The sequence below is a fragment of the Leptodactylus fuscus genome, chromosome 6 (genome assembly GCF_031893055.1).
Source record: "Leptodactylus fuscus isolate aLepFus1 chromosome 6, aLepFus1.hap2, whole genome shotgun sequence".
Lineage (NCBI taxonomy): Eukaryota > Metazoa > Chordata > Amphibia > Anura > Leptodactylidae > Leptodactylus > Leptodactylus fuscus.
Window position 1 is genome coordinate 21237289 of NC_134270.1, and position 22728 is coordinate 21260016.

The following is a 22728-nucleotide window of genomic DNA, read 5'->3' on the forward strand; positions in this document are numbered from 1 at the left end:
CTGATCTCTATGTCAGTAGATGGTCATCTGTCTGTATCAGGGTTTTTTTTGCCCACTCTTAGCTTTCTTACACAAATGACAATGAATGCAGTGGAGAAGGTGCCGCCCCTGCTAATGGCGAATTCTGCCGTGTGTCACCACTTTTGTACTTTCAGTGACGAGAATCCTTTAGTGTTCCAGACCAGACTCCCATTCACTGCTTAAAATAAAACGTTAAACCCATTTTTACATTTAAGAAACGAGACCAAAAGAAGAGGCGCAAGTCGTGGCTGGGAATCATTTCATATACATATTTATAGATAGATATTTACACACATACATGTCATGTACAAAGCTACATTCTAACCCCCGAGGGTTCAACGATGGAAATAAATACTCACGTCCCTACATTACAAAATGATCGTTGCGGCTCACACAAGTTAACGCTGGTTACTATGATGCCAGGCAGCTGCTCAGCGAGTCAATAAGAATACCCACAAAAGAGAAGCAAAAACAAAGGAGTAGTTTAAAAAAACCAAAAACCCGAAAATGAAACTTTTTTTTTTTTTTTTCTCAAGGCAACCATGACATCATAGCCCTACATTTTTCAACGCCAGGCTTTTTTTTTTTCCCCCTCCCTTCAACAGAAATGTAAAGCCGGCAGCTCACCTATGTAATATCCTTTGGTACAGTTAAAATTGCAGTGGAATAAATATCAAATTTTTATTTTATTTTTTTGGAGGATGTGGCTGTAAAATCCGTTATCGTAATAAGCCGCAGATTTTTTTAAAAAACAAAAAAAAAACCTTGAACTCAAAGCAATCAAATCATCCTTTATAACCAACCCCCCAAAACAGTTATGTAGGTGTGAGCAGAGAAGCGAGTGATATATACTGTATATATACAAGTTAGTGTTACAGGATACTTTAGACTTATATAAAAAGTTATCTAATATTTTATATATAAAATACAAGTCAGCAATGCAGGACTCAAGTTTTAAAAATGTGCATGAAAAAGCTGGTCAGGACAGGAATTCTGGGGGGGAATTTGGCAAAACTTTGATATGTAATTTAAAAAATATATATATTTTAAGCACGTAGCTTAGGTTAATACACTGATATTTGTCTGATAAATGAGATGCAGAAAGCAGATAATACCAGAGGGCAGCAGAAATGATCTGGGCAGAGCCTGACCTATCAGGAATCAAAGAGGAAAAAACAAAACAAAAAACACCCCTTAAAAGATTTGCTTACTGTCACATATAATACATTAAAATTTAAAATGCTAGATATAGTCATACAATACTTCCCTGGAGGGGAAAAGGAAGAAAAAAATGGAGAACATTCTCGCCCCCACCAAAAAATAAATGGGCGGAGCTTCCTAGGACGACTTTTTGTATACACATTTCATTCTAGGTTGATGACAGCAATAAAATTCAGCTATTCCAACATTCCTCCGCACATACAGGTGGGGGAGGGCAGAATTTATTTATTTATTTTTTCATTTTTTCAGAACATATAAACAATATTTCAGGTTTTGTTTTGCGCTTTAATTTTGGCCTTGTGTACTAGACGCGCGCACGTGCTTGCGTGTGTGTGTGTGTATGTATAATATATATATATATATATATATATATATATATATATATATATATATATATTACGCACACATACATATACACACACCCCTTGGAGGCCACATTACATCCAATACTCAATGTTAGGACAAAAAAATAAATTTAGATGATTTTTTTGAGGAAAGAAAAAATATTTTAGCAGCAAAATCGGGAAGACTTAAACATTTGCTTCCAATATTTCTAGCATTTCCTATAATGATTTCTTTGATAATATGATATTAACAGACCTGATATAAGATGGCACAGAATGTGATGTATCAGTGTGTGGATAGTTGTGCCCCCCACCCTCGTCCATCCACAGGACCTAGATTTACAGCATGTGGTGACACATCTACGCGTTATGGTCAGTACAGATGTCCAGGCTTTCTCTGATATATCTATATTGATTTGGGTTTTTTGGGAAGGTATGAATTGTGTTTTAAAAAAAAAATGAAAATGTGAGTCATGGCCACTATCAAATACACAGCAAAATGAAGGAACTGCAAACTCATCTCTATATTTGTCAGTAACAGCGGAGGGAAGGAGCACGCCACACATCTATACCAGCACCTGGACTGCTTGTTCATTTTGCTGACAATTTCTCGTGTGGTGGCGCTGCAGGGTTACCAGTTTCCTCCACAGATTACAGCAAATCACTAGAACTGTCCGTAGGGGCACTGCGATCAGGTTATCAGGAGACCTTTAATCTCCTTAAAGGGGTTATGTCCAAATAGACTTTTCATACTAATAACCTATCCAACACCCAGACCCCACACAGATCAGCTGGTCTAGCAGCCTCCAGAAGCTGCAAGTGGACGGGGAGAGTTTACAGCACCGTTCCTATTCAAGTATTAGGCGCAGCAATGCAATGTCCCTAAAACCACCAATGTCAAGAACAGGGCTGTTGCCTGACTAGGAGCAGTGACTGACTAGGACAAGCTTCCCTGTCCTACAGCAGCTTCCGGGACTTGGAACAGCTGATTTGTACTGGTTCCGGGAGACAGACCCCACAGATCACATACTAATGGCTTATCCTATGGATATGAAAAATCAATATGGGGCTGGATGCCCCCTTAAAACCTTCAGTTGACCTTAAAGTGACAGTCCACCTTTCATCATCAGGTCATTTTGTGGGGTCTTATGCAGATTTATTATATAATACATCAATACAAGTATAACCTGTCACAATGAAAATGTAATATAATCTGCAGGCAGTATGTTATAGATCAGGAGATGCTGAGCAGATCGATGTAAAGTTCGGGGAAAAGATTCAGTATTACCTGTCGTTTATATATCTCTCCTCTGTCTATGCTTAGAAACGGTAACGGAGTCGTGTGGGAAGTCCTAGCAGTGACTGACAGTCCTCCGTATATGACTGTACATACAGAAAAACCTGTCAATCACTGTTAGGACCGCCCCTTTGACTCAATAATGGTTTGTAAGCGTATAAATAGCAGGAATATAAATGACAGGTTAAACTGAATATATCATTCTGTTCAGCTCCTCCTGCTCTATAACACCCTGCCCGCAGATTATACTGCATTTTCATAGTGACACGTACCCTTTAAAGCTTCAGATTTTCTGCACAGACAGCGTTTCCCATGATAACCTTGTGTCTGTCTGCAGCCTCCACTAGGGAGAGCTCAGCACCTTATCGGGTACAGTATTATTATTGAATTCTTAATATAAATCTGTATGCAGTGAGCTCCTCCAAGTGGTGGCTACAGGTAGCACACAGCTACCATGTAACCCTATGCAGGGGACTAAAGCTGTGATCCCCGTAAACATATAGAGATCTAGATGTCACCTCACTGATGGTAGACATGTGGTTGACAGATTTCTAGTCATAAGATACCCAAATTTGTCACATCCACCTTTATATACAGGTTGTCAGCTGAAAAAACACATCAATCATATGAAATAGAGTCAAAAATTTGGGGAATGGAAACAGTCATCCTGTATCTAAACTAGAACAAGGATCAATGTGGCAATGGACTGCGCCACAAGAACAGAATGCCTGTCCATCCATAAACTCCAACTCCATGACTAGGAGATGAGCAGAACAATTTAAAAAAAGAAATATGAAAAAATTCTGAAAAAAAAAAGTAGTCCTGATAGAAATCACTAGAGAATAAAAGAACAAGGAGGAGTGAGAATTATGTCAGGAGTTTCCGTATTTCACCATAGTGGAGATCATGTACAGTGGTTTAATGGATGCTCAGTGCTGAGACGTGACACAGATGATGTATACAGGGGTCGTACGTGTATATTACACCGCAGTGCAAACTAAGACCAGACCACTTACTGGGCCGTCCATGTAGTTATGGTGTTTGGAGAGAACCACTTAGTGCTTGGTCCAATGTGTTTTGCTAGGCTGCGACGATCGCGTTTTTGTGTTTCCGATAGTTATTGAAGTGTTAAAATATCAGGTAAAAGAATAGGGAATAGAAAAAAAAAATAAAGAATCATGGCAGTAATTATCTACATCATGCACAAGGTTTAGGAGCTCCGCGCCTCAGCTTCAGTCATTGCCATTACACATAACCTGCCAGACTATGAGATGACTCCGCTCCACTTTGGCCGTGGAGGGCTCAAACTGAAGGGACTCGTCCAAACCTTCAGAATCGGTTCCATCATCACCTGCAAATCAGAAAACGGAGCAGCTGTAATGTGAGGAAGCTCCACTCAATGACATTACCCATTATGAATAACCATATACAGCGCTATCATTCCCCTATGATATAATGAGAGCGCTGTACATAGTTAGTCATATGCCCACTAAAATTTTCCACCTGACTAGCAGCCATCACAAAACACGGCCCTTCCTGTTCTTACCCATTCGGAAGTCAATGTAACCCTCTCCACCGCTCATCACCAGCATGAACTTCTGATTCGCACTGTTGGCATCCTGCTGAGAGGAGGCGCCCTTGTCTCCAGACAGTTCTGAAGAGCCACAACTGGACGGGAGAATCACCTGGCCTGGAAGATGAGGTCGCACCATTAGTCGCGCTCTGCGTACTTAACCCTTTCACTACTTATCTTACTAAAAGAGTACCTGGCACCGCAACAAAGAATTTCACTGCATCCCGGTGACCATGGAAGCATAGCTGCGCGTGAGCCATAGAACAGTACGGTATGAAAGTTCCCGGTGTGACCTTGTCGCTGTTCTCGTCACCATAGACGCGGATGACACTTCCTGGACGATTTCCGGAACCAGACAGAGCTTTATTGGCTTAAGGATGAAAAAAAAACACAAAAAAAGAAAAAACACAAATTGACACTTGGTAGGTGAGCATGGGGCACTTACTTATCCCCCTACGCATGACACCGTCCTCTAGAAGCAGAGCTAGAAATAGGGGAATAGTCAGCGTTTAGTATTTCAAGACGTGGCTTGAAATCATGAGAAGGGCATGCGTAGATTCTGGAGAAAGAAGGGATGGAATGTGCTTGTTGCTTATCTAGCCTAGAGCCCTACAAGTTACCTAGAACAATCCTCTTCACATCAGTCAGGTGACGCCAGTCTAGAACCTCCAGTGATGGCCGGACTGGTTACTGACAGCTCAGTGCTCAGGACACCATATTCTGTGTCTAGCTGAGACCATTGGTCTGAGGTGGACACGATGAATTGGTGGGATTGATTATCTGGTATTATGGCAGGCCTGGAAGATCACAAACACTTTTTGGCTGGAGCTTATATTCCACCATTTAGATCTTCTGGTACGTATGAGGTGTTGCATCAATTCTTGGCACAGAATGATCAACTTTAGCTTAAAGTGTTGGCCATTCTGAAACATTTGGGGTTTTACATGACTGACTGGTGCGACCTGTGAGTCTCAATGAGGGCAACACAATATTGTCTTACAAGTTCCCTCAAACCATTCAGATCATTCACCAGCCATCGCCATCCACCACCAGTGACCTCTAAGTGCTGCAGGACTGTACTAGCTGAAGAATTGCTAGATTGACAAGTCACATCCATTAGAATGAGGAAACCATGAGAGGGAGAAGATCGGAGAGGACAGCGGTGCAGGGATGAGAAGCTCCAGAGCAGATGACTATGATGTGGTGACCGGTGTACAGACAGCGACTACAAGATTAGCTGCGACACATGAGGACGCTAAACTGCCCAGCCGTTTAGTAATACATAAGATTGCTGCCAATTAGGGGGAAGGGGTAAGACTTCCAGAAGAAGATGTTCAGGAACATACAAGGAGGGTGAGTCTACACAGCCAGTGGCTACTCGTGAAGCCTGAGGGAAGAGGCTTTGTGTGATCACTTACCCCTTAACCCAAGTAACCGTCCCTGGTGCAGTATTACAGCTATAGTGAAACAGTAAGGGGAGGGGGTAATGAACGGGAAGAAGTGTGAAGAGCACGTTCTTGAGAACCTGACAGTCAAGATTCACTTGTATGACTCTGCTGGGGTTCTTACATTTATGAGGAACCCCCATATATAAACTGTGCACAAGGAGTTGGTTTATGTCCTCCATGACCTCATATGTGACAGCTGGACATGGTCGACGCCTCATCAGAGCTTAAAAACCATGGCAAAAGAAGCAGCCATCACCAGGCACAGAAAGCAAGGAAGAACGAGATTGATCTATATGTGCCCGCTCCCCAATCTGCTGTATCACTGTGTAATCATGTGCTGCAGCTGCCTAATACTCATTTCTCATTTTCAAGATCTCTGCTGTCAGTAGATGGAAATAATTGCAGTTCACATCCACAGGCTGATAACCAATACAGATTTACCGACTACCCCACTGAATAGATGACATAAATCAATATATGTGATGTGCATGACAGCTGTAAACATCCCAGAGGGGCACTTACTTTCAGTCAGGGGTATGGAAATAATGACGCCATTGCCGGTGCCCACCCAGAGGCGGTTGCAGGACACCATCAGTGCGGTTATTCTAACAAAGGAGAAGCCCAGCTTTCCAGTGCCTGGGAAGAGAGGAACATAACCAGATCAAATTCAGTAGTAAAGATGGCAGATCGCCCGCCATTAAATTCTCTGTATGGCTTCATGAACTGAAGGCAAAAAAAAATCAAGGAACCACAGCATGAACAACTTCCCTATTGCTCTTCTGTTACTACCTGACCTGTGTCAGTACTGCAGTTCTTGCATTCTGTTTATGGCCCATGATGATCAGAAGCTGCTTGCAGGTCTTGTTGGAACAGGGGAGTGATTAAGATGGTGCCCTGGGGCTTGAGACTCACCGAGCATTTTGCTAACATACGGTTCAATGTCGACATCCTGTAAATGCTGATAGGTGTGCGCATGGTAGAGCCGCAGCGTGGAATCCAACCGGATGGAGACCCAAACGCCATCACCAACCCAGGCTAGTTGTCGTACTTGGCTCTCCTTTCTTGGATGAGCATCAAAAGATCTCTGGATGAAAAAGAAAAAAAAAAAGAAAGGTATATACAGTCCTATGAAAAAGTTTGGGCACCCCTATTAATCTTAATCATTTTTAGTTCTAAATATTTTGGTGTTTGCAGCAGCCATTTCAGTTTGATCTATCTAATAACTGATGGACACAGTAATATTTCAGGATTGAAATGAGGTTTATTGTACTAACAGAAAATGCGCAATATGCATTAAACCAAAATTTGACCGGTGCAAAAATATGGGCACCTCAACAGAAAAGTGACATTAATATTTAGTAGATCCTCCTTTTGCAAAGATAACATTCTCTAGTCGCTTCCTGTAGCTTTTAATCAGTTCCTGGATAAAGGTATTTTGGACCATTTCTTTCTACAAAACAATTCAAGTTCAGTTAAGTTTGATGGTCGCCGAACATGGACAGCCCGCTCTCAAATGATCTGAAAACAAAGATTGTTCAACATAGTTGTTCAGGGGAAGGATACAAAACGTTGTCTCAGAGATTTAACCTGTCAGTTTCCACTGTGAGGAACATAGTAAGGAAATGGAAGACCACAGGGACAGTTCTTGTTAAGCCCAGAAGTGGCAGGCCAAGAAAAATATCAGAAAGGCAGAGAAGAAGAATGGTGAGAACAGTCAAGGACAATCCACAGACCACCTCCAAAGAGCTGCAGCATCATCTTGCTGCAGATGGTGTCACTGTGCATCGGTCAACAATACAGCGCACTTTGCACAAGGGGAAGCTGTATGGGAGAGTGATGAGAAAGAAGCCGTTTCTGCACGTACGCCACAAATAGAGTTGCCTGAGGTATGAAAAAGCACATTTGGAGAAGCCAACTTCATTTTGGAAACAAAGATTGAGTTGTTTGGTCATACAAAAAGGCGTTATGCATGGCGTCCAAAAAGAAACAGCATTCCAAGAAAAACACATGCTACCCACTGTAAAATTTGGTGGAGGTTCCATCATGCTTTGGGGCTGTGTGGCCAATGCCGGCATCGGGAATCTTGTTAAAGTTGAGGGTTGCATGGATTCCACTCAGTATCAGCAGATTCTTGAGAATAATGTTCAAGAATCAGTGACGAAGTTGAAGTTACGCCGGGGATGGATATTTCAGCAAGACAATGATCCAAAACACCGCTCCAAATCAACTCAGGCATTCATGCAGAGGAACAATTACAATGTTCTGGAATGGCCATCCCAGACCCCAGACCTGAATATCATTGAACATCTGTGGGATGATTTGAAGCGGGCTGTCCATGCTCGACGACCATCTAACTTAACTGAACTTGAATTGTTTGTCCAAAATCCCTTCATCCAGGATCCAGGAACTGATTAAAAGCTACAGGAAGCGACTAGAGACTGTTATCTTTGCAAAAGGAGGATCTACTAAATATTAATGTCACTTTTCTGCTGAGGTGCCCATACTTTTGCACCGGTCAAATTTTGGTTTAATGCATATTGCACATTTTCTGTTAGTACAATAAACCTCATTTCAATCCTGAAATATTACTGTGTCCATCAGTTATTAGATATATCAAACTGAAATGGCTGCTGCAAACACCAAAATATTTAGAACTAAAAATGATTAAGATTAATAGGGGTGCCCAAACTTTTTCATAGGACTGTAGCAGTTTAGTGCAGAGTCACCCGACATCCGGCCCCATTACAACCTACAGCAGGGGAGGTAGTCATACAATTATCTGAGCCTTGTACCTCTATTTTCATGGACTTGGGGTGCACAATGTAGATCTTGTTCCTGTATCCACACCAGACCTTCTCATGTACAACCGTCATACAGCGGATGGAATGGTGAGGCCGGCCCAGGTCCAGCAGGTGGTAGTTGGATAAATCCCACTGACCATCTGCAAATCAAAGTATAGATATATATATTCTCACCCACCACAGAGCTAGGCAGTGATTCTGCGGCAATGTTCGCCCGCAATGAGTCCGTGATATTTGTTATCTCCTGTGGGGCGGCGCTGTTACAGTCTAAGATTAGGGGAGGTAACTGCGCAATCTTCATACATTGCAGATGGAGGAATCAGGGAGAGATCGAAATGACAGTGATACTGTCACCATCTGTGACATCACACTTACCGACACCTCGATGGAATATCGCCAGCGTCCCGTCAGCTAAGGCCACCAGTACAATGCCCTTCACGTGTCTGGAAAATAGAAGAATCGATAGAAGTGCCAAAGGGCAGACAAACCCATGGACTAAAACTAATAGGGAGACCAGTCTAGTTACCCAGAGCAACCAATCACAGCACAGATTTTATTTCTTAAATTGCTCCGGAAAAACGAAAGCTGGCTTGTGTTTGGTTGATATGGGCAAATAGGATCTTATTGGTAAATGAGGCCTGTAAATAGTGTATATGATTCTATATGTATATATGGAGAGATTCCTCTGCATATAATGTATATACATGGATATTGTATAGGATTATACGTATCTCCATATATGGAGACTCCTCTGCATATATGCATATTAGATAGATAGATAGATAGATAGATAGATAGATAGATAGATAAGTGTATGTGATTCTATATGTTCAATTGTGAGAAAATCAGCATTCACCATCCAATTCTCTGCTTTTATGCATCAGGGCATATTCCACCGTGTCATTAGTTACCAAATACTAGGCCAAAGCTGAAAAGTTAAGTCCAAAAAACAAAGTCCCTCCCATGAATCAATAGCTTCTAGAACCTCCTTTACAGTAATAATAATAATAATAATAATAATTACATCTATTTATATAGCACCAACATAAAGGACTGTCAAGACTGTAATCTCCCACAGCACCCGCAGTCCCATAGAAGTGAATGGAGCATCAATCACATAAACGCACTGGTGCTCCATTCACAATGATGCTCAGGGCTCAGACTAGGCTATCACTAAACTGCAATTCTTTTCTATTTCAGCTATTTGTTGTATATTTGCAGCTGTGCTCAGGATTATTGTCCTGTTACATGACCCAGTATCGGCCTCACATTTGGCTCTAGAATAGTTTGGTATATGGAGTAGTTTAGGTGATGCAGGTCCTGTGGACTCAAAACAAGCCCAAATCATCCCCCTCTATCACCATGCTGGACAGTCGATATGAGGAGTCTGTACTTATATGCTGAGTTTGCTTTTTCCTATGTTTGGCCATAATGCACTTCTTCACATCTCCCCTTTGGTGTCTTCTATCCAAAGGACAAAGTTCTAGAAGGCATAGGGTTTATTTAGAGGCACCTTTGCACCTCTGTTCTTTATACAAAAATACCTTTCCTTCTTGGCCCTGTGTCGCACATCTGACTGCTCCAGACCAATGAATCCAGACTAGATTAGCAGCATCAGGCTGATACTTGTTCTCTAAGGTCCTATGGAAGCAGTAAAGATGGACTTCATCTTTTACTCAACGCTTCTGCATTTTGGCCTAGATTTGATAAATGAATGAATGAATGAATCTGCTGATCTTCATCTGAGGTTGGATTTACCAATGATTTAAGACTTTTTAAGGACCAGATTTTTTACCATGTCCTGACTTTTTTTTTTTTATAAACAAGATTCAAAGAGGGTTGACTTGTCCATATCCATCTGAATATTCGCCACTGTACTCACACAATGCTGAGGATGGAGTCTTTCAGTTTAATCTGCAGGAGACATTTTTTCCATTGGGTGACAGATGAATGTACATAGAGTCTGCAACAGTAAAGTGACAGTGTGAATGATCATCTACAAGAGACTGTGTACACTGACAAGGGTCTTCAAACATATGTGTCATGTCCTATTAGTGAATGGCAGTGTACCTGGAGGACCCAGATTCACGTATTCCACACACCCAGCTCACCAATTAGAATGGACACCGTCATGTTTTATTCCTCCTTTAGGGACACTACAGGGGAACTGAGCACTTGTTGGCAGATTCCTGCACTAGATATAGCGATCACTGGGGATCCACACAGTTAGATACCCTCACCAGCTGATCTTTGAAGAACCTTCTAAATTAAGAAAATAAACTAAACTTTTTTTTTTTTTTATTAATTCCAGCAGACATGACTTTTTCATTGTATGTTCAATGTAGCTGTAGGAGGCATTATGTTTAAGAAGGATAAGTTGCACTTTATGAGTAAATATAAGAGAGAAAATATGGCTCCTACATATACATAGATGTATATTTAGTATACCCTAGCAAGAGGGACATGACCAGGGGTCCTTTAGTGGACTCCGGGTTAGATATGGGCGAAAAACGGGGTCTCCCTCAGTCCCTTTCCTTGAATGCCATCATCAGCACTGACCATGGCATTCACAGCGTTAAACAGCAAAGAACAGGGGGTCCTCAACTCCTTTGAAGCTTCTGCTGTATTACCTGATCACATCAGATCAGCAGGAGCAGCGCCCCCCAGTGATGAATGGACACTCCGGTAAGAGGCAGGTTGTGGGGGTACTTACTGTCCATTCTGTGCCCCCAGCCACATGGTTGGTAGGAGGCTGTTCATCTTTTGTGCCTCCTCTCTCATCAGGTCCTGCTCGGTGGGCAGTGTGGCCACTCCATCTTTGTACAGGTCAGACTCACTGCTGAGGGAACAGACTGCTCAATAACAGCATTCATCTTTCATGCAGCATCCCATCTACAAAAAACACTTAGGCAATAAAATATGGTCACTTAAACCTTACCTGGCCTGTCCAGTGGTGTCATCAGTCGTGTTTTGTACACCCAGTGGGTCAGTGAACACATGTTCTGTATAGATCCCTGCCTGTGTAATGTCGGCCACGTCTTCTGTAGGGCTGTCACCTGCTTCAGTAGCCTCTGTGGCCTCCTCTGCTGTTGGAACGTTATCATCTAACTCTGGACTGGTGGAGTCTGGACAAACATGAAGAATAATTCAGGATAGGTTAAAGAGACATGCTTACCCCAACTATAACCATTGTGGGATGTGGTGCAAACACCACCCCAGGTACAGCAGGTCCTCCAGAGCTATACCACCTACCTGGATTACTCTCTGCCTCTGGAGAGATAACACTTGGAGTTTGGCATACAATGGGCTCTGTGTCTTCAGTGGAGGCAGTGGTCACTCTGACACCAGAGATGCCCTGGTCACCCGAGGAGCTGCTGCTTACCAGGCTCTCTGATAAGGAGGACTTGTCTGTCTGAGCCGAGTCTGCATCCAGCTTTGAGGAGTCTCCTGTAGGATAGTCCGTCTCCATTACTCCTATAATTATAATAAGTGATCAATTTCTGTATGTGAACCTAGTCTTGTTTCCCCAGCTAAGAGCTTGTTACAGGTAAATCAAGTGTAAACAACCCAAACGCAGCAGTGATCCAGCACTTTGTTAAAAGTCCATCATTTTATTAGTAAACCATTAAAATCCAGTGGCATGCAAAAGTTTGGACACCCCTGGTCAAAATGGCTGTCAATGTGAACAGTTAAGCAACTTGAAGATGAAATCATCATTATAAGGCATAAGGTTAAAGCAATATCAGTGTATTATGTTTGAGTACAACGCCCCCTCCCCTCCTGATAATACTTGTCCTCCCCGCTCACACTGTATAGCACTATAGGCGCTGCTGTGGAGAAGGACGTACCTTACAGACTGTCAGGAAAGCCCTTCTGACTGTAAAGAGCTACGATACCGGCACCGATAGCTCTTTACCCGGGGCACAGATCGGGAAAGCCAACAGTGCGCTGAATTCAGCGCACTGTCGGCTTTCCAGCAGTATATAGAACTGCCTATGCCCAAACCCATGAAAGGTCCTTTTTAAAATTAGAGACTGTTCATGTTTTTGTCAATAGGCAAACTTACAAAATCAGCAGCGGATCAAATAATTATTTCCTGCAGAGAGTGTGTGTGTGATTATATATATATATATATATATATATATATATATATATATATATATATTACACACACAGATGTACACATGTTAATGGCTTACTAACAAAATGCTAAACTTTTAATGAAGTGCTGGATCACTGCTGTGCTTGGACGGTGTATCAGAGACGGACCAAGTAGACTCTTTGGGCTCCTTCACACGGGATAAGAGGGGGCGGATTTTGGCGCTGAATCCACGTCAGAATCCGCCCCCTCACAATAGAGGTCTATGCAGACCGCTAGCTTCCTTTTTTCCGTGAGCGCTACGTTCCCGCTCACAGAAAAAGAAGCGAGCTGCCCTTTCTTCAGGCGGATTTCCACAGCTGATTCGCGGCAGCAACCTCCAGACTAGGCCCATTTATTTGGGCCTGCTCCAGAGTGGGAAGCCGCGATAGTCGGAAGCTGCGGCAGGCGCATTTTGGTCCTATTCTGACACGGATTCCTGCATCAAAATCAGGACCAAAATACGCCATCCTGTACCCTGTGCGAACGCAGCCTTTTAGGTGAGCTGACTACTTTGCTTCAAGTGTAAACAATCTTCCATCAGCTAAACAGACTGCACTGCTACATTGTAACTAATGCTCAGAAGTGAGACATTGCATCATTAGAGACCACCTCACCTGGCACACTTGAGATGCATAGTACATGGGAGTTGCAGACGATAAAGCTGTCCAGCATGTTTCCTGGGTCATTGGCATCTACAATGATGACCTTCGTTGAGGAGTGGGTACTGGTGCAAATCCATACCAGGCTGGATAGCTCATCCTGATGTCTCAGCTCTTTCTGCTGCACCTGCACAATTACAAGGAATCTTGTCTGGTATTTTTAGGCAATGAGAGGTCAAATGGAGAACAGCACCTCCTGGTGGTCAGGTGTATGAGTGTCCCTGTTCAGTGGTGACTGTACAAAGCAGCATCAACATCACAGTGTTTCACATATGACATGGACCATACCTTTAACTCTTGTTCTAGTTTCTCAAGGCTGCTCTGGGATTCGCTCCTGGGTTTCTGGTTTTCTAAATCAGAGCCAGGGACGTCACTGTAGAAGACACTAGCTCCAATAATGGAGCCTCCGTCCCTGGTCTTTCCTCCAGAAAGGTTAACCCCGACAGCGCACCACAGCTGTGAAAGGAGCAAACACAGTACAAAGTCAGAAAAAGTACAATATGAAACAGACAGACAACACAACTCTGAGTGTAACTGGAAAGGAAGACATGACTATCTGAGGATTAGTACGAGTAGAGCAGACCTTAAATTGTAACTAAAAGTACCGACAACTTTTGATTTTCTGGTAGTATTTATGTCAAAAATAATCTAATCTACTTTAACAAATTTTGGATACTTTGTTAAATCCTGCATTTCTTCACCCTTCTCCTAGTTTCTGTATTAAGAGCTGTTTCTGCCTCTCACTGAATGTTACTGTGTAATGAGAGTGGGGGAGGGTCACTACAAACAGCTCTACCTCGGGCATTATAAAACATACAAACTTGCTTTTGGTGTCATATGAAAGACAAGATTCTCTTAAATTAGAGAGCTACCCAAATTATTTATAGAGATATCACTGGTTGAAAACACAGTCGGGATTAGGATATTTATATGCACCTGTATAATATATAGGACCATGGTGGCGAAACTATGGCATGCATGCCAGAGGGGTACTCACTCAGAGCCCTCTTTGTTGGCACGTGCGCTGTCCAGGCTTCCCGATCGCTCACTTACGAGGAATATGGGTCAGGATTCCCAGTTAGCAAGCAAGAAATTCTTAGCTGTATGTGCAAGTGCACATACAGCTGAAAACTGTCAGTGTAGGCCACGGGACTGTGGCGTACACTGACAGAAGAGTGTGAATTCTGCCTCAACATAGGCGCGATGATGTCATTTATCTGCGCCTGCACCGTTGTGGAAGAAGGAGGTTGCCCGGCTGCTCTTCATGGAAGATAAGGTAAGTAGCTTATTCTGCTGTGTGTGGGCCACTGTGTAGCATATAATATTGTGTGGCGAGCCCCAGTGCAGCAGATAATACTGTGTGGGAGCCCCAGTGCAGCAGATAATACTGTATGGGGATCCACTGTGGAGCACATAATACTGTGTGGGGGCCCACTGTGGAGCACATAATACTGTGTGGCGGCTACTGTGTGTTTTTGGTTTAAGACAATAGATGTTGAATACATGAGGGTTTTTTTTCCCAAAAAATAAAACCTCAGGATTAAGGTTAAATTGCCGTGTTTTCACTTTGCAATAAATTAGTGTGTTTTGGATTATAGTTTGGGCACTCTGTCTCCTAAAGGTTCACCATCACAGATATAAAATATAAAAATCCTAAATCGCAACAGTTTTTTCAACCAGTGATCTGTCTGGAAATAATTTAGATAATTATAGATAATTTAGACACTGTAACCTCCGTGTCAAATGAAAGAAGAGAATCTCCTCTTTCATGAGTCACCTAACATAAGTTTGTACATTTTATAATGCCTAAGATAGAACTGACATGACCCTTCCACACCTTCATTCTCTCTACATATTACACAGCACTGCACTCCATACACATTAACATTCAGTGAGAGGCAGGAACAGCTCTCAATACAGAAGAAATGGGAAGAATAAGTGAAGCAGGATTTCACAGAAAGGAGACAAAACCTATTTTAAAGTACATTACAAAGTTTATTTGGGACACACATACTGCCAGAAAAATCAAAAGCTGTCCGAATGTTTAGTTACGCTTTAAGAACTCAGAAAGTTAATGTCACCTTCATAGAAGTATCTTTCTCATCCAGGGGCCTCAAATAAACCGGGACTGGTAGGTTCTTCATTTTGCCTTCACTCTGGCCGCCATTTGTTGCCTATTAGCAAAAATATATCATATGTTGAGGATGTAAGCAGAGCATTTCCATCCCAGAGTATAACTTATGTAATGTGCCGGCAATTACCTGTTTGTACTTTTGAGGAAGACTCCAACCAAATGCCTGTACACGGCCATCCTCTTTCTGCACATGCGCCTTCATCTGCCGGTACTGCTCCCGCTTCTGCTCCCGCCTGGAGGCCAAAGAGGCTTCACTGCCACCCGAGAGACTGACAAACAGGAGGTAAAATAAGGTTGTAAAATCTCAAGCCTAGCCAACAGAAAGAAGCCAGCTGTGATCATTATTTTGCCTCCTGAACTCCTATAATGCAGAGGCCAGTTAGTGCTTCTTACATCAGATGAGACAGAGCCTGGTGTAAAGATGACACTATTTTAAGCTGAATGGGGGACACAGCCTCATACTGAGACTCAAACTCTAGGTGATACTTCAACATTACTCACTCGTCACTGAGAAAGTCAAAGGCTTTGGATTTATCACTGGGGAGTTTGGCCAAGGCGCTGCTCTTCTTCTTGATCGAGGGGGTGATGTGCGAGGTTGGCGCATTGTACTTGACGTTAACAGGAAGCTCTGGTTTCTTGGAAGCAGTGCCAGAGGAACTGAAGAGGCGGCTGAAGCTGAGAACAAACACAAACACCAAAGAATATTACAGGGATTGTACACAAACTGGTGTTGCCAACTAGTGGCCAAGTGCTCTGTCCTGGGCAGAAGCATTAAACTGTATGAATACTACCAATAAATGAACTACCCACTGTAACCCTTCTGATACTCACAATTGCCAGATGCTCGACCTTTTCTTTTCCTGCATAGCGGGATTTTCTCTTGATGCTCTAGAAAGGAAAAAATAAGTAAAATAAATATATTATATAGTTCCTCTTCACTGTGGCCGTATTGCGAGGAGTTACTGAGGACTTGGGACATCCTCTAACTGGTGACTGTGGGGTCCTAGAAATCGATCACTTATCACCCATCACATGGAGACTTGGTAAATGTCCCCTTTAGGTGATGCCATCACTACAGTCAGTATATAAATGTATTGTAGTTGGACGCTGTGTACCTGATCATTTCTGTCCACCTCACAGCCTCCTGCAGCTCCATCAGTCTCTCCTTGTACTGGTTCCTCTCCATCAGTACTCGTGCCATCTCCACCCGTGTGAACCGTTTCCTCTGGGCCGTGGGAACATCACTCTGCACCGGGGATAAAGCAGTGACAGTCAATAACTGTGTTTATTACATCAATTTTTAAATCCCACTGCAATTCTGAAAGCACTCACATCTTCTTCATCTTTTGACTTCTGTTTTGCTTCCTCAGTTTCTGCTCGAGCCCTGAAAGATAAAAATGGATGTAAAATCTACTGAATTGTCTCAAAACAAAGATTTATCCGCATGTTGATGGTTCCCCTCAGCAAATACCCCCTCCAGCTTTAGTCTTGGACGATAGCTATGAGTGTCAGCCATACTGGCTCTTACTGTGTTGTTTCTGTAGTCACCTGATCACCCAGCAGCTCCTGACCCTCCCCAGGTTAATATAGACATGATCTTGTCCTTGTTTTCTGCAATTAGCCTATTGGTGGAAGGGGGCACATACTTTTTCAGCTCCTCCTCCAGTTCTCTGTTCTTCTCTTCCAGCTTCTGTTTGGCCTGCTTGATGGCATCCAGTTCCCCCTGCAGTACGTCTTTCTCACACATCAACTCGTCCAGCTTGACTATCAGGTCATTCTTCACCACATTCAAGGCGTTCCTGCGTACACCACATTAAATGACCATCACACCAGGGACGCACCCGCTGAACAGTATATACCAGGCAGAAGGTCTAAATATGGCATTTTTTCTTTAAATAGGGGCAGAATAGACAGCAGTGCTGTTCATACAGTGACCATAAGATGCACGTACTTGGTTTCCAGGAGCTGCGTGTTCTCCAAGATAAGGTTTTCAACCTCCCGTCCCATTCCTGCAATATCAAGACAAGAATTAACATCTGAAGATCCAGTATCAAATAAGAACCCAAGAGGAAAAGCTTAAGTAATATGACATCCTACACAGTGTGAAAGCTTCAAGGACTGTTTCCCCAAGACAACACTTCCTGTCCGCTACCCATCCTAGAGTCACTGGGCCTCATGGCAACCAACCAGATTCAATAGTTTTTTTTTAACATAATAAAACATAAATGTAGCCCAGTGTAAAAGTTTAGGTGCTTTCTGACAGGAAGCGTGTACTTTACCAGTGTGAGCAGCTTACACAGACACAGTACAAGACAATGACAGGACTACAGGATCATTACCCAGCAGGTCCGCCCCTTCATCCACATCTCCGATAAGGTCAGTTCCAGCAGACGACAACTCCTCAAATAGTGACTCGGTGTTGCGGTCAAATGCTTTGTTCTCGATGCCTTTGGTTGGAGTACTGAGAATGAGATGGAGGACATATTAGTATGCTGAGGTGGTAACACTGGGGGGGGGGGGGGGGCGTATGAAACCAAAGCACTGCCACTAACTACAGTCCCCCCTAGTGTCACAAAGTACAGCCATTCCTCTGTCCCACCTTGTCATCTGATATGCCCGTTCTTTGTCCATGTCCAGCTCTGGAGTGGACTCTATAATAGACTGGACCTCTGATTTCTCCTCATTATCATTGGTATCTGAAGGGGGGGGGGAAAAAAAGGTACAAGTTGAGGCTCTGCCCTTCAAGATGTTCTACCAATTAATATACATGTGAAAGACATGGTCTGTTTCTATAGGTCATTTTGAGAGGACAGAACGGGGGATTTATTTAATATTTGCAGTTCATGAGACCAATGTGAAGTTATGGAGCATGGAAAGCAGTGTGGCCTCAGGAAGAGGTGGGGTAATGTGAAGTAGCTGGGCCTTGGCATGCCAGATCTCCACTGCAGCTACACCTTCTCAGCTCAGAGACTTGTCCTTTTTACATTGTTAGTTCTCTGACACAACAAACAGTATGGCTTGCCCTGAAGGACAGGAGATCCTGCCATCCCCCTCCTCCCTCCTGTCCTGGCTGCCGCCACAGCATCTCTCCTGCAGACGTAATCGATACCATCGGGTCCATTAGAACAACAGGGTATAAATAAATTAGCTAGTGGATGCATTAAGACACAAAAGAGTATGACCTCTACGACTGAGCCTTGACCTTGAGCTAGTTGATGTGCGCATCCTTCCGACCTACCATTATATTGGGTGTAGGGCGAGACATTTAATAATATTTAGAAGTTCACATTGAAAAAGAGCTTGTCCCAAGGACAGGACTGTGTGTAAGTGGGAGCAGGGAGTCAAGATCAGACTGGATTTTCAAGGGTGAGCCACAGCGTTGAGGGTTTGCTCCATTGTAACAGATCGGCACCAACAATCTGAGAGTCTGAGAGAGAATTTTATGCTGTTGTATTTAGCTCATAGTATTATTTACAATGTAACAAGTGCTCATCTGTGAGAGCAGGACTAGGCCAGATATTTTAAGTCAGTGATGTAGAGAACAAGACAATGTTTCTAGGTTGTTGTTGGCTCCTGACACTGGGCTGCCATTATTAACATGCTGTCAGTGACATCCGATGGGACCGCTCTACCTCACCTCCGGGAACTGCGCTCATCAGGGAGTGAACAGAATATCAATGAGTCCTCACAAAGGACCGAGCCAACAACGTACCAGTGACCTCAGTGCAGAGGCCCCAGTACATTCCAGAGAACTATACTGTGAGAACTAAACGCAGCACAAACTCATGCAAACCTGTCCTCCACACAGCTGATGGAACGTTTCAATGTATCAGTACAGCATGGTGTCTAGGACAGGAGAGAGATTTGTGCAGCTGAAGCTGGTCATCTAGACTGATACCTTGTAACAAGCTTTCAACTGTGTGAAATACGAGGTCAGAATTCAGTTTCTAAAAACACCTTCATTCACTCACAGTAAGCAGATATATTAATAGAGCGGAGATACAATGTGTGTATATACTGTGGTCATCCCTACCTGTGGAGGCAGTGCTGGTCTCCTGGTTGACCTGGACGTCTTCATTCTTCTTATTGTTCTCTACATTGTTGTTCTTCAGGTTTGCCTTCATGATGACTTCATCTTTTTGGTCTTTTGAGGAGGGGTGCACCATGTTGTCAGGGTCTGGGCCGGTCGTCTTGGGCCCCGTCTGACTTAGGGTGTACAGTTCGTCCTGGGGTGAGAGGAGGAATCATATGTACTACAGTAGAGGCCCTCCTATAAAACACTACATGTTACTACAACTACGGGTAGGTGCCTAGGCACTTACCTTTAGACTGGTGTTACAGCGGGCATGGTTCTGGTCTTGCAGTTTCCAGGGTCCATTTCCAGGCGTCTCTGCACCTTGAGTGTCTGGCAGAACCAAGGAGTCTCCAGGAGACAGCGGGAAGATCCCTAAAGAGATGGGCCGCTCTTTCCTGTTCAGTACATGAGATTTCCACAGTTACTTCCATAGGGACATGTCCAATGGTGGAGAGCAGCTTGTTACAATATATCAGTGCAGGCATTCCCAGTGCAAATGACACACTGTAACAAACTCCCAGTTACTAACAAACAATGAAAGTTCTCCCTCATAAGATCTTGCAAGTGGTGAAAAACAGCACCCCATTCAAAAGAGGGATTTTCGGAGATGGGGAATACATGTCCTTAATGGGACAATCCCTTTAAAAGTAGATTAGAAGGTTCCAGAAGACTGGAGGCACTCTATAGTATAAGTGAGAAGGCGACGAGACGGGGGATGGTGAATGGCTCCTACAGATTCACAGGACACAAAGCACAAGACACGAGGAGCTTATCTAAAGTGGAAATTAATTCCAAACTGGACGAACTACAGACTGACACAAGCAGCCGCCAGCGCTCAGCAGTACTGTGCAGCTACATGATGAAGACCTAGCCTGGAATCACACAAACTGGTTCTGGTGCACTTTTTGATAGTTTTTTGTTTGTTTTTTTGATCCAATTGATTTCAAAAAGTAAAGACAAATATAAAGGAAGGACAAGCTCTGGCTCAAAAACAATGCGAGTCTTAGCCTTAAGGTTTGTTCACATGCAGCAGAATTGCTTGGTCTTGGAATCAGTGTCATGCAAGTAAATGGGGCAGTTACTGCAGCAGGTGCATGGACTACTGGCCACCTCCTCCGTATCTGAATGGCTACCTTCTCTGCTCACTCTCAAATGGTGGCCGCTCTAAAGGAGTGAGTGAAGGTACAGAGTTGACCAAAGCAAATGACCTGTCTGAGAAGTTCAGGTACTGAGTGTGAGCAGAGATGGTGGCTGGTCTGAGGAGTTCAGGTACTGAGTGTGAGCAGAGATGGTGGCTGGTCTGAGGAGTGCAGGTACTGAGTGTGAGCAGAGATGGTGGCTGGTCTGAGGAGTGCAGGTACCGAGCGTGAGCAGAGATGGTGGCTGGTCTGAGGAGTGCAGGTACCGAGTGTGAGCAGAGATGGTAGCTGGTCTGAGGAGTGCAGGTACTGAGTGTGAGCAGAGATGATGGCTGGTCTGAGGAGTGCAGGTACCGAGTGTGAGCAGAGATGGTAGCTGGTCTGAGGAGTGCAGGTACTGAGTGTGAGCAGAGATGGTGGCTGGTCTGAGGAGTGCAGGTACTGAGTGTGAGCAGAGATGGTGGCTGGTCTGAGGAGTTCAGGTACTGAGTGTGAGCAGAGATGGTGGCTGGTCTGAGGAGTGCAGGTACTGAGTGTGAGCAGAGATGATGGCTGGTCTGAGGAGTGCAGGTACTGAGTGTGAGCAGAGATGGTGGCTGGTCTGAGGAGTGCAGGTACTGAGTGTGAGCAGAGATGATGGCTGGTCTGAGGAGTTCAGGTACTGAGTGTGAGCAGAGATGGTGGCTGGTCTGAGGAGTGCACGTACCGAGCGTGAGCAGAGATGGTGGCTGGTCTGAGGAGTGCAGGTACTGAGTGTGAGCAGAGATGATGGCTGGTCTGAGGAGTGCAGGTACTGAGTGTGAGCAGAGATGATGGCTGGTCTGAGGACTGCAGGTACTGAGTGTGAGCAGAGATGATGGCTGGTCTGAGGACTGCAGGTACTGAGTGTGAGCAGAGATGGTGGCTGGTCTGAGGAGTGCAGGTACCGAGTGTGAGCAGAGATGATGGCTGGTCTGAGGAGTGCAGGTACTGAGTGTGAGCAGAGATGATGGCTGGTCTGAGGAGTGCAGGTACTGACTGTGAGCAGAGATGATGGCTGGTCTGAGGACTGCAGGTACTGAGTGTGAGCAGAGATGATGGCTGGTCTGAGGAGTGCAGGTACTGAGTGTGAGCAGAGATGGTGGCTGGTCTGAGGAGTGCAGGTACTGAGTGTGAGCAGAGATGATGGCTGGTCTGAGGAGTGCAGGTACTGAGTGTGAGCAGAGATGGTGGCTGGTCTGAGGAGTGCAGGTACTGAGTGTGAGCAGAGATGATGGCTGGTCTGAGGAGTGCAGGCACTGAGTGTGAGTAGAGATGGTGGCTGGTCTGAGGAGTGCAGGTACTGAGTGTGAGCAGAGATGATGGCTGGTCTGAGGAGTGCAGGTACTGAGTGTGAGCAGAGATGGTGGCTGGTCTGAGGAGTGCAGGTACCGAGTGTGAGCAGAGATGGTGGCTGGTCTGAGGCGTGGAGGTGCTGAGTGTGAGCAGAGATGGTGGCTGGTCTGAGGAGTGCAGGTACTGAGTGTGAGCAGAGATGGTGGCTGGTCTGAGGAGTGCAGGCACTGAGTGTGAGTAGAGAAAGTATTAATGCTCACATTCAGTATTTTCTCAGCTCATAACTCCTCTGCTCGCACTTGGTAACTTCCTCTGCTCACATTGAGTATGTTCATTCCTGAGACCAGGCACCTTCTCTGCTCACACTAAGTACTTTCCCTTCTTAGTCTGATCAGCTCCTCGGTTCACATTTAGTACTTGCCTTCCACTATCTCTGCTTACACTCAGTCCTCAGACTCCCCATCCATACGGCCTCCACTCATACTCCTGTCTCAGCTCTCAGACCGCTCACCTCCTTAGCTTTGTGAATATCCAGAGATAGCCATGACTAACATACAAGGA

At 44.2% G+C, this 22728-nt stretch overlaps 1 protein-coding gene across 4 annotated transcripts in view; it reads right to left on the minus strand.

The window, feature by feature from the left end:
• Positions 1–270: 270 nt before the first annotated feature.
• The window catches only part of SPAG9 (sperm associated antigen 9), a 42943-nt gene continuing 20485 nt past the window's right edge, over positions 271–22728 (minus strand). For 2 of the 4 annotated variants that reach the window (XM_075279433.1, XM_075279436.1), the window contains 26 exons: positions 19962–20109; positions 19673–19865; positions 18239–18335; positions 17979–18100; positions 17591–17648; positions 17286–17438; positions 16972–17023; positions 16755–16885; positions 16471–16527; positions 16141–16314; positions 15767–15908; positions 15587–15679; positions 13794–13961; positions 13461–13632; positions 11958–12179; positions 11644–11830; positions 11419–11544; positions 10588–10668; positions 9081–9148; positions 8697–8845; positions 6817–6988; positions 6427–6540; positions 5875–5913; positions 4650–4826; positions 4430–4573; positions 271–4234 (listed from right to left, as the gene is read on the minus strand). In XM_075279433.1, coding sequence (XP_075135534.1) covers positions 4116–4234; positions 4430–4573; positions 4650–4826; positions 5875–5913; positions 6427–6540; positions 6817–6988; positions 8697–8845; positions 9081–9148; positions 10588–10668; positions 11419–11544; positions 11644–11830; positions 11958–12179; positions 13461–13632; positions 13794–13961; positions 15587–15679; positions 15767–15908; positions 16141–16314; positions 16471–16527; positions 16755–16885; positions 16972–17023; positions 17286–17438; positions 17591–17648; positions 17979–18100; positions 18239–18335; positions 19673–19865; positions 19962–20109 — 3358 coding nt within the window. In that variant the 3' untranslated portion in view covers positions 271–4115. The remainder of the gene's footprint in view (positions 4235–4429; positions 4574–4649; positions 4827–5874; positions 5914–6426; positions 6541–6816; positions 6989–8696; positions 8846–9080; positions 9149–10587; positions 10669–11418; positions 11545–11643; positions 11831–11957; positions 12180–13460; positions 13633–13793; positions 13962–15586; positions 15680–15766; positions 15909–16140; positions 16315–16470; positions 16528–16754; positions 16886–16971; positions 17024–17285; positions 17439–17590; positions 17649–17978; positions 18101–18238; positions 18336–19672; positions 19866–19961; positions 20110–22728) is intronic. The other 2 variants (XM_075279434.1, XM_075279435.1) reach the window with 2 other exon arrangements.